At 38.2% G+C, this 12,059-nt stretch overlaps 1 protein-coding gene across 1 annotated transcript in view; it reads left to right on the plus strand.

Annotated features, from left to right (window-relative positions):
• The window catches only part of FCRL5 (Fc receptor like 5), a gene marked incomplete at its 5' end in the record, with an annotated part of 44,899 nt that overhangs the window by 17,083 nt on the left and 15,757 nt on the right, over positions 1 to 12,059 (plus strand). The window contains one exon of the mRNA XM_082373532.1: positions 2,020 to 2,298. Coding sequence (XP_082229658.1) covers positions 2,020 to 2,298 — 279 coding nt within the window. The remainder of the gene's footprint in view (positions 1 to 2,019; positions 2,299 to 12,059) is intronic.

Consider the following 12,059-nt stretch of genomic DNA (forward strand, 5'->3'; position numbering starts at 1 on the left):
AGGTGAAAATCTCCATCTCACCTCTAGAGTCCATCCTTTCTTGCATTCTCAGACACTTTGAACAACTTTCTCTCCTGCTTTATAGGATCCTTCCCATTGACATTTAACATGCTATGTCTGTCCCATGTCTAAGAAAAAACCCTAACTTGGTCCCACTTACATCTCCAGCCACTGCTCTATTATGGCTAAACTTCCGAGAAAGAGTCAGTTGCACAGATTGTCTCCATTTCCTCCTTACCCACTAGGATTTAACACTTGGTTTCTTCTGACCTCTATACAAAAAATGATTCTCACAAAGGTCACCAATGACCTCCATGGCTTTAAATCCAGTAGCCATTTTCCAATCCTCACCTTACTTGATCTCTCAGAAATAGTACATACTGTTTGTATTTTCTTTCTTCTTGAAACCCTCCCTTCCTTGGCTTCAATGACTTCACCTTCCTGGATCTCCTTTCTCTGCCACTCCTTCTCAGTTCCCTTTACTAGCTCCTCCTTCTATAGACAAACTATAAAAGCATTGGTGTGTCCCAGAGCTTTGTCCTGCATGTACCCTCTTCTCTTATATATGTTCTTTCTCTGAATGATCCTGGGGGTGTCATCTATAAATGATTCTTAAACTTTTATCTCCAAAAGAGACCTCCTACCTGAGCACCTGCTTATGCCATATCTCTTAAAGGCTCATGAACTTGAACATCTCTAAAACTGAACTCATGGAAATCCCCCCAGATCTGGTTCTCCTCCAAGTGTCCCTAGCTCTGTGAAAGACACATCCATTCATCCAGATATACAAGGCAAAAACCCAGGAGGCTCCCTTGCCATTTCTCTCCCTTGGTCTCCATAGCCAGTTAATCATTGACTCCTATTGATTTTATTTCCAAAATATTCCTTGGATCTTTTCTTTCTATCTTTACTGCCACTGTCATAGTCAAACCTACCACCATTTCAATTACTGCAGTGCCACCACTCCACCCCTAATAACCTCTCCATTCCATTTCTGTCCCATTACAATCCATTTTGCACACTGAGATCAAAATTGTCTTTAAAAAAGACAGGTTTGATCATCTCATGCCCCTGTATAGAGACACTTACAGGTTTCCCATTGCTCTGTGAAGAAGGATCAAAATCCGTACCATGGCTTGTGAAGCTCTGCCTAGCTCTCCAGCCTCCTATTTCACGGCACTCTTCAAACCCTTCTCTTAGTGCTGCTGTCACCTCGTTTCAACAGCTCAAAAGCTCCCACCTTCTTCTCAGCTCAGGGCCTTTGCACACACTGTTTGCCTGCCTGTGCAGTCTTCATTCCCTTCCTCACTTGGTTAATTCAGATGTCACTTTGTGAGGCAGCATTACCTGACTAACCCATACTAGATCAGGTCCCATTATTATACATTTCATAGCACCCTATTCTTTACTTTGTATCAATTATCAATGTTTTAATTATGTATTTGTATTTCTATTTAATTACTCTATCCTGTCATCTAGATTGCAGGCTTCATGAGAGCAGGGACTGTGTCTTTCTCACTATTGAATCTCCAGCATATTGTGTAGTTCCTGAGACTTTTAAACTGCTCAATTAATTTTTGATGAATGAATAAATATGAAAATGAGCCAATAACTTGATCAATATTTATTCTCTTTGGGGTCTTATTTTTGATGCGGCCAAGGCTCAGTTACATCCCTGGCTATGTAAGCAGCAGTCTCCCCTGTTTCTCATTTTCTATTGAACTGATTTCTCCTTTTCTCCAATTGTCTTTTGACTTCTCAGATACTTGGGTTTCAATTTAATCTCTGTTTTCAGATTCTCCAAACAATTTTGAGATTGTATATCGAAGTATTCCAGACTATATATAACACTACACAAATGGTTTGTTTCTTCAGATCTGAAGAAATTATAGCTGAGCTCTGAGTGATGTCACAAGGTCATTAAAAACAGAAAAACATTTTCCTGTTTGAAATGTCTTTTCTATGGAGGAACATATTTAAACAGCATGAACTAATGGTTAACTATCTTTCTTCCTTCAGTTCCAGTGTCTCATCCTGTCCTCACCCTCAGGGCTTCCAGGGCCCAGGCTGTGGTGGGGGACATGGTAGAGCTTCACTGTGAGGCCCAGAGAGGCTCTCCCCCGATCCTGTACCAGTTTTATCATGAGGATGTCGCCGTGGGGAGCAGCTCAGCTCCCTTGGGAGGAGGAGCATCCTTCAACCTCTCTCTGACCACGAAACATTCTGGAAACTACTCCTGTAAGGCTGACAATGGCCTGGGGGTCCAGCATAGTGAGGTGATGTTACTCAGTGTCATAGGTGAGTTGGTCCTGCCCGCAGGCAGCAGAAATGGAGCTCCAGCACTCGTGTTTGCTGGTGTGACCCCCCCCCCAGCATATTTCCTGCACATAGAATCTCCAGTTGAAAGTCTGGGATCCTTCCTGTGGCTACGGTTTCAGAAACCTGGACCCTCTCAGCAGCACAGTTCAAGAAGTCTTCTTGAATGTGATCAAAACTCCTCACTAAAAATGCAAAGAAGGTTTTTAGAACATTGACTATATTTTGATATGCAATTATGATTTAAAAAAAAGGGAAAATAACGAATTCTAAGTATAGGTTTCATTGCCCCAAAAAAGGTTGGGCCATTCTTTGTCCTGGTTTTTCTCTCTTTGACTTCCAACAAACTTCTACTCTTGAGCTTCTTTCACTACCAGGGATATAAACATGCCTCACATTTCCATATTAAAAATTCTATATTAATATTAGCTAGGTACATAGCCTTTAAGGATATACAATCACAACCAATCCAAGTTAGTTTACAAAGTGATTCTTAAAGTAGTGGGGACACAGAGGTGAAAGCAGGATGACATGGAATGAAAATGGTCACCCATTAATCAAATTCTTTCATTCTCTAAGCTGTCTGACATCTTGCCATTAGGTATAAAAACCAAAGGAAAACTGCTTCTTGTCATCTCTGAATCTGCTTTGTGATGATCCCCTACAGGTCAAACTTATGGTAGAGCAAAAGTATGCTAAGGGCTGTTGAGATGGATGTTCTAGTCTTGGTTCTGAAGACACTAGCTCTATGAACTTGGCCAAGCATATTTCCCTATATTGACCTCAATTTCCTCATTCATAAAGTGAGAAAATTGAACTAGATGAATACCAGGGTCATCCTCAACCCTAGAATTCTATTATTTTGGTGCACAGGGAACATGGCATATGTCAGACTCAAAGGTTCCTGGAAGGAGACATGCTAAAGGAGAAGCTGGGAGTCCCTGCTCCTAGGATACAACCCAGAGAAACACGAGACCATGAAATAGCATGCAAATGCTTTCTGAAGTACATAAAGCAAAATACAGGCTGATACTCTTAGTCTCCCTTGGCTGGGTCCCTGAGTATCATAAGGAATACAGACAAAATCACATGAGCAGGTTGATTTAGGCATTACCAGCCCAGGAGCCAGCATCCCATCAAGGTGGTTGGGCAGCCATCTCTTTGGCATCTAGCAGGCAACTTGATTGCAGATTTGATTTTTTCCATTCAACCAGTCCATTCTTCTTCCCCCAGTAGCAGGCAGCACCTGCCTCAGCCAATTTTCCTCTAAGGTTCACAGGGACTCTTACCGCATGGTTTACACACTCACCATTTAGATCCACCACACAGGCATGTACTTCTGACCAAGTGCCACTCCCTCCCTCTTCACAACACAGTGGACCAGCACATCATACCCCTCACACTCTGTATTCGTGATTTTTATACACATCCTCATTCCTTTGTTTCTATGATCCCTGGTGCAAATGCCTATTATTTATGCTGGTGCTATCACACCTAAAGGACTTCTTGCTAGATGATTGTGTCTGAGTCCTAGAACTAGGACACAGATCATGGAGAACTGCAAGAAAAAGGAATACTTATTATCACTGTCACTACCATCATCATCATCACCACCATCAATACTTACTGAGTCCTTGTATGTGCCAGGCCCTGTGCTTAGTACTTGACATGCAATATCTCATTTAATCTTTAAGATAAACCACTGAGGTTAAAAATGAGATCATTTTTATCCTCAGTTTGCAGGAGAGGAAACTGAAACTTAGAGAGGTGAAGTAACTAGCTTAGAGACACAGCTAGCAATGGTAGAGCCAGGTTGAAAAATGAGTCTATCCAACTCAATGTAAATATACATTATAATATCTCTCATCCTTTGTGGCCAGGTTTAACACAACTTTTTAATAATTTATTATTCTGGAAGAATACATAAACTTACACGATAAAAAATCAAATGGAGCAAAAGGGTACTTTCAGGTATATTTTTCTAGAAATATTAAAATATATTATAAACAAAGGCATAGAATTTTTTACAAGTACAATCATATTACACATATAGTTATGCAACTTGCATTTTTTACTTGATATATCTTGGATATCTTTCGTGTTTTATTAGCAAGTCAACTAGGTTGTCTCCAGTTTTTAGCTATTATAAAAATTCTACAATAGAAATCTTTGTGCAAATATATTTGCAAATACTTTTTTAAATAGAAGTTTAGTTACAATAGTATAGTTACAATGTGTAGAGCAAAGTGATTCAGTTTTATATACGTACATATATATATATATTCATTATCAGATTCTTTTCCATTGTAGGTTATTACAAGATATTGAGTATAGTTCCCTGTGCTATACAGTAGGCCCTTGCTGGTTATCTATTTTATATATAGTAGGGTATACATGTAAATCCCAAACTCCAAATTTATCTCACCCCACCTGCTAGCCCCCTTGGTAACCATAAGTTTGTTTTCTATGTCTGTGAGTCTATTTCTGTTTTTTTGTTTGTTTGTTTTTGGTTTTTTTGTTTGTTTTTTTGTTTGTTTTTTTTAAAGATTTATTTATTTTATTGATTGATTGATTGTCTTCGTTTCTGTGCTAGGGCTTTCTCTAGTTGCGGCAAGTGGGGGCCACTCTTCATCACGGTGCACGGGCCTCTCAGTATCGCGGTCTCTCATTGTGGAGCACAGGCTCCAGACTCACAGGCTCAGTAGTTGTGGCTCACGGGCCCAGTCGCTCTGTGGCATGTGGGGTCTTCCCAGACCAGGGCTCGAACCCGTGTCCCCTGAATTAGCAGGCAGATTCTCAACCACTGTGCCACCAGGGAAGCCCTATTTCTGTTTTATAAATAAGTTCATTTGTAACATTTTTTTTTTAGATTCCACATATAAGTGATATCATATGATATTTGCCTTTCTCTGTCTGACTTACTTCACTCAGTATGGCAATCTCTAAGTCCATCCATGTTGCTGCAAATGGCATTATTTCATTCTTTTTTATGGCTGAGTAATAGTCCATTGTATATATATACCACATCTTCTTCATCCATTCATCTAATGATGACATTTAGGTTGCTGCCATGTCTTGGCTATTGTAAATATTGCTGCTATAAACATTGGGGTGCATATATCTTTTTGAACTAGAGTTTGCCCAAGAGTGGAATTGCAGGATCATATGGTAACTCTATTTTTATTTTTTGAGGAACTTCCATACTATTCTCCATAGTGGCTGCACCAATTAACATTCCCACCAACAGTACAGGAGGGCTCCCTTTTCTCCACAGGTTCTCCAGCAATGTTTCTTGACTTTTTTTTTTTTAACGTCTTTAGTGGAGTATAATTGCTTTACAATGCTGTGTTAGTTTCTGCTTTATAACAAAGTGACTCAGCTATACATATACATATATCCCCCTATCTCCTTCCTCTTGCGTCTCCCTCCAACCCTCCCTATCCCACCCCTCTAGGTGGTCACAAAGCACCGAGCTGATCTCCCTGTGCTATGCAGCTGCATCCCACTAGCTATATGTTTTACATTTGGTAGTACATATAAGTCCATGCCACTCTCTCACTTCGTCCCAGCTTACCCTTCCCCATCCCCGTGTCCTCAAGTGCATTCTCTACTTCTGCATCTTTATTCCTGTCCTGCCCCTAGGTTCTTCATAGCCTTTTATTTTTTTTTAGATTCCATATATATGTGTTAACATACGGTATTTGGTTTTGTTTGGTTTTTTTGTTTGTTTTTTAAAATTTTTGGCTGTGTTGGGTCCTTGCTTCTGTGCGAGGGCTTTCTCCAGTTGCGGCAAGTGTGGGCCACTCTTCATCGCGATGCTCAGGCGTCTCACTACCACGGCCTTTTTTGTTGCGGAGCACAGGCTCCAGACACGCAGGCTCAGTAATTGTGGCTCACGGGCCCAGTTGCTCCGCGGCATGTGGGATCGTCCCAGACCAGGGCTCAAACCCGTGTGCCCTGCATTGGCAGGCAGATTCTCAACCACTGCACCACCAGGGAAGCCCACGGTATTTGTTTTTTTCTTTCTGACTTACTTCACTCCGTATGACAGACTCTATGTCCATCCACCTCACTACAAATAACTTAATTTCGTTTCTTTTTATGGCTGAGTAATATTCCATTGTATATATGTCCCACATCTTCTTTATCCATTCATCTGTCAATGGATACTTAGGTTGCTTCCATGTCCTGGCTACTGTAAATAGAGCTGCAATGAACATTGTGGTACATGACTCTTTTTGAATTAAGGTTTTCTCAGGGTATACGCCCAGTAGTGGGATGCTGGGTAGTATAGTAGTTCTATTTTTAGACTTTTAAGGAACCTCCATACTGTTCTCCATAGTGGCTGTATCAATTTACATTCCCACCAACAGTGGAAGAGGGTTACCTTTCCGCCACACCCTCTCCAGCATTAATTGTTTGTAGAAGTTTTGATGATGGCCATTCTGACTGGTGTGAGGTGATACCTCACTGTAGTTTTGATTTGCATTGCTCTAATGATTAGTGATGTTGAGCATCCTTTCACATCTTTGTTGGCAATCTGTATATCTTCTTTGGAGAAATGCCTATTTAGGACTTCTGCCCATTTTTGGATTGGGTTTTGTTTGGGTTTTTTCGATATTGAGTTGCATGAGCTGCTTGTAAATTTTGGAGATTAATCCTTTGTCAGTTGCTTCATTTGCAAATATTTTCTCCGATTCTGAAGGTAGTCTTTTCATCTTGTTTATGGTTTCCTTTGCTGTGCAAAAGCTTTTAAGTTTCATTAGATCCCATTTGTTTATTTTTTTTTTATTTCCATTTCTCTAGGAGGTGGGTCAAAAGGATCTTGCTGTGATTTATGTCATAGAGTGTTCTGCCTATGTTTTCCTCTAAGAATTTTATAGTGTCTGCCCTTACATTGAGGTCTTTAATCCATTTTGAGCTTATTTTTGTGTACGCTGTTAGAGAGTGCTCCAATTTCATTCTTTTATATGTAGCTGTCCAGTTTTGCCAGCACCACTTATTGAAGAGGCTGCCTTTTCTCCATTGTATATTCTTGCTTTCTTTATCAAAGATAAGGTGACCATATGTGTGTGGGTTTATCTCTGGGCTTTCTATCCTGTTCCATTGACCTATATTTCTGTTTTTGTGTCAGTACAATACTGTCTTGATTACTGTAGCTTTGTAGTAGAGTCTAAAGTCAGGGAGCCTGATTCCTCCAGCTCCGTTTTCCTTTCTCAAGATTGCTTTGGCTATTCGGGGTCTTTTGTGTTTCCATACAAATTGTGAAATTTTTTGTTCTAGTTCTGTGAAAAATGCCATTGGTAGTTTGATAGGGATTGCATTGAATATGTAGATTGCCTTGGGGAGTATAGTCATTTTCACAATGTTGATTCTTCCAATCCAAGAACGTGGTATATCTCTCCATCTGTTTGTATCATCTTTAATTTCTTTCATCAGTGTCTTATAATTTTATGCATACAGGTCTTTTGTCTCCTTAGGTAGGTTTATTCCTAAGTGTTTTATTCTTTTTGTTGCAATGGTAAATGGTATTGTTTCCTTGATTTCGCTTTCGGATTTTTCATTGTTAGTGTATAAGAATGCAAGAGATTTCTTTTTTATTTTTTTATTCAAACAGAAAGTCACAAAAATTATTATCATCCTCATCAGTTCACTCAGTCCCATGTAATTAATTTTTTTATCTTGATCTTTTGTTACCACTTTTATGAATTCATCAATTTTCCATTAGAGTTCTGAAAATGCTTATTCACTCAATTCAGCAGTATAGTCAGTTACCAGAAACCTGTACTTGTCAGAGTCTTTTCCATGAATTCCTTGAAGATGAAACCCTTTTATAGGAACATTTTTGCAAAAGCATCAGAGTACACCCAGAACTGTCTGTAAATGACAAAAGACTTAAAAATGACCACGGTTAAAGTTTTGATGAAAGTTCATAATAATACAATTGGCAAGGAAATTTAGTTATTTCTGAGATATACATTTTAAAGTAATAACTAGAATAATGACTTATAACATTATACCAGAACATACAAGATTTTTAGGAATTTCATGTAATGTCATGTAATGTAATTAATTTCATGTATTGTAAAATGAAACATTTATATTAACATATTTCCATACAAATAACCCAAAGAAATTTTAGTATTAGTTTTTTTTTTAATTTTTGAATTTGATTTTATTTATTTTTTTATACAGCAGGTCCTTATTAGTCATCAATTTTATACACATCACTCTATACATGTCAATCCCAATCACTCAATTCGGCACACCACCATCCCCACTCCCCCCACCCCTGCCGCGGCTTTCCCCCCTTGGTGTCCATACGTTTGTTCTCTACATCTGTGTCTCAAATTCTGCCCTGCAAACCAGTTCATCTGTACCATTTTTCTAGGTTCCACATACATGCATTAATATACGATATATCTTTTGCTCTTTCTGACTTACTTCACTCTGTATGACAGTCTCTAGATCCATCCACGTCGCAACAAATGACTCAATTTCGTTCCTTTTTGTGGCTGAGTAATAGTCCATTGTGTATATGTACCACAACTTCTTTATCCATTCATCTGTCAGTGGGCATTTAGGTTGCTTCCATGACCTGGCTATTGTAAATAGTGCTGCAATGAACATTCGCGTGCATGTGTCTTTTTGAATTATGGTTTTCTCTGGGTATATGCACAGTAGTGGGATTGCTGGATCATATGGTAATTCTATTTTTAGTTTTTTAAGGAACCTCCATACTGTTCTCCATAGTGGCTGTATCAATTTACATTCCCACCAACAGTGCAAGAGGGTTCCTTTTTCTCCACACCCTCTCCAGCATTTGTTGTTTGTAGATTTTCTGATGATGCCCATTCTAACAGGTGTGAGGTGATACCTCATTGTAGTTTTGATTTGCATTTCTCTAATAAATAATGATATTGAGCAGCTTTTCATGTGCTTCTTGGCCATCTGTATGCCTTCTTTGGAGAAATGTCTATTTAGGTCTCCTGCCCATTTTTAGATTGGGTTGTTTGTTTCTTTAATATTGAGCTGTATGAGCTGTTTATATATTTTGGAGATTAATCCTTTGTCCATTGATTCATTTGCAAATATTTTCTCCCATTCTGAGGGTTGTCTTTTGGTCTTGTTTATGGTTTCCATTGCTGTGCAAAAGCTTTTAAGTTTCATTAGGTCCCATTTGTTTATTTTTGTTTTTATTTCCATTACTCTAAGAGGTGGATCAAAAAAGATCTTGGTGTGATTTATGTCAAAGAGTGTTCTTCCTATGTTTTCCTCTAAGAGTTTTATAGTGTCTGGTCTTACATTAGGTCTCGAATCCATTTTGAGTTTATTTTTGTGTATGGTGTTAGGGAGTGCTCTAATTTCATTCTTTTACATGTAGCTGTCCAGTTTCCCCAGCACCACTTATTGAAGAGACTGTCTTTTCTCCATTGTATATCCTTGCCTCCTTTGTCATAGATTAGTTAACCATAGATGCGTGGGTTTGCCCCTGGGCTTTCTATCTTGTTCCATTGATCTATGTTTCCGTTTTTGTGCCAGTACCATATTGTCTTGATTACTGTAGCTTTGTAGTATAGTCTGAAGTCAGGGAGTCTGATTCCGCCAGCTCCTTTTTTTCCCTCAAGACTGCTTTGGCTATTTGGGGCCTTTTGTGTCCCCATACAAATTTTAAGATTTTTTGTTCTAGTTCCATAAAAAATGCCATTGGTAATTTGATAGGGATTGCATTGAATCTGTAGATTGCTTTGGGTAGTATAGTCATTTTCACAATATTGATTCTTCCAATCCAAGAACATGGTATATCTCTCCATCTGTTGGTATCACCTTTAATTTCTTTCATCAGTGTCTTATAGTTTTCTGCATACAGGTCTTTTTTCTCCCTAGGTAGGTTTATACCTAGGTATTTTATTCTTTTTGTTGTAATGGTAAATGGGAGTGTCTCCTTAATTTCTCTTTCAGATGTTTCATCATTAGTGTATAGGAATGCAAGAGATTTCTGTGCATTAATTTTTTATCCTGCAACTTTACCAAATTCATTGATTAGCTCTAGTAGTTTTCTGGTGGCATGTTTAGCATTCTCTATGTATAGTATCATGTCATCTGCAAACAGTGACAGTTTTGCTTCTTTTGCAATCTGAATTCCTTTTATTTCTTTTTCTTCTCTGATTGCCGTGGCTAGGACTTCCAAAACTATGTTGAATAATAGTGGTAAGAGTGGACGTCCTTGTCTTGTTCCTGATCTTAGTGGAAATGCTTTCAGTTTTTCACTATTGAGAATGATGTTTGCTGTGGGTTTGTCATATAAGACCTTTATTATGTTGAGGTACATTCCCTCTGTGTCCACTATCTAGAGAGTTTTTATCATAAATGGGTGTTGAATTTTGTCAAAAGCTTTTTCTGCATCTATTGAGATGATCATATGGTTTTTTATTCTTCAATTTGTTAATATGGTGTATCACATTGATTGATTTGCGTATATTGAAGAATCCTTGCATCCCTGGGATAAATCCCACTTGATCATGGTGTGTGATCCTTTTAATGTGTTGTTGGATTCTGTTTGCTAGTATTTTGTTAAGGATTTTTGCATCTATATTCATCAGTGATATTGCTCTGTATTTTTCTTTTTTTGTAGTATCTTTGTCTGGTTTTGGTATCAGGGTGATGGTGGCCTCATAGAAGGAGTTTGGGAGTGTTCCTTCCTCTGCAATTTTTTGGAAGAATTTGAGAAGAATGGGTGTTAGCTCTTCTCTAAATGTTTGATAGAATTCCCCTGTGAAGCCTTCTGGTCCTGGACTTTTGTTTGTTGGAAGATCTTTAATCACAGTTTCAGTTTCATTACTTGTGACTGGTTTGTTCATATTTTCTATTTCTTCCTGGTTCAGTCTTGGAAGGTTATACCTTTCTGACAATTTGTCCATTTCTTCCAGGTTGTCCATTTTATTGGCATAAAGTTGCTTGTAGTAGTCTCTTAGGATGCTTTGTATTTCTGAGGTGTCTGTTGTAACTTCTCCTTTTTCATTTCTAATTTTATTGATTTGAGTCTTCTCCCTCTTTTTCTTGGTGAGTCTGGCTAATGGTTTATCAATTTTGTTTATGTTCTCAAAGAACAAGCTTTTAGTTTTATTGATCTTTGCTATTGTTTTCTTTGTTTCTATTTCATTTATTTCTGCTCTGATATTTATTATTTCTTTCCTTCTGCTAACTTTGGGTTTTGTTTGTTCTTCTTTCTCTAGTTCCTTTAGGTGTAAGGATAGATTGTTTATTTGAGATTTTTCTTGTTTCTTGAGGTAAGCTTGTATCGTTATAAACTTCCCTCTTAGAACTGCTTTTGCTGCATTCCATAGGTTTTGGATCATCGTGTATTCATTGCCATTTGTCTCTAGGTATTTTTTGATTTCCTCTTGGATTTCTTCAGTGATCTCTTGGTTATTTAGTAATGTATTGTTTAGCCTCCATGTGTTTCTGTTTTTTACATTTTTTTCCCTGTAATTCATTTCTAATCTCATAGTGTTGTGGTCAGAAAAGATGCCTGATATGATTTCAATTCTCCTAAATTTACTGAGGCTTGATTTGTGACCCAAGATGTGATCTATCCTGGAGAATGTTCCATGCGCACTTGAGAAGAAAGTGTAATCTGCTGTTTGGGGATGGAATGTCCTATAAATATCAATTAAATCTATCTGGTCCATTGTGTCCTTTAAAGCTTCTGTTTCCTTATTTATTTTCATTTTGGATGATCT

The sequence above is a fragment of the Balaenoptera borealis genome (genome assembly GCF_965194805.1).
Source record: "Balaenoptera borealis genome assembly, chromosome: 1".
NCBI lineage: Eukaryota > Metazoa > Chordata > Mammalia > Artiodactyla > Balaenopteridae > Balaenoptera > Balaenoptera borealis.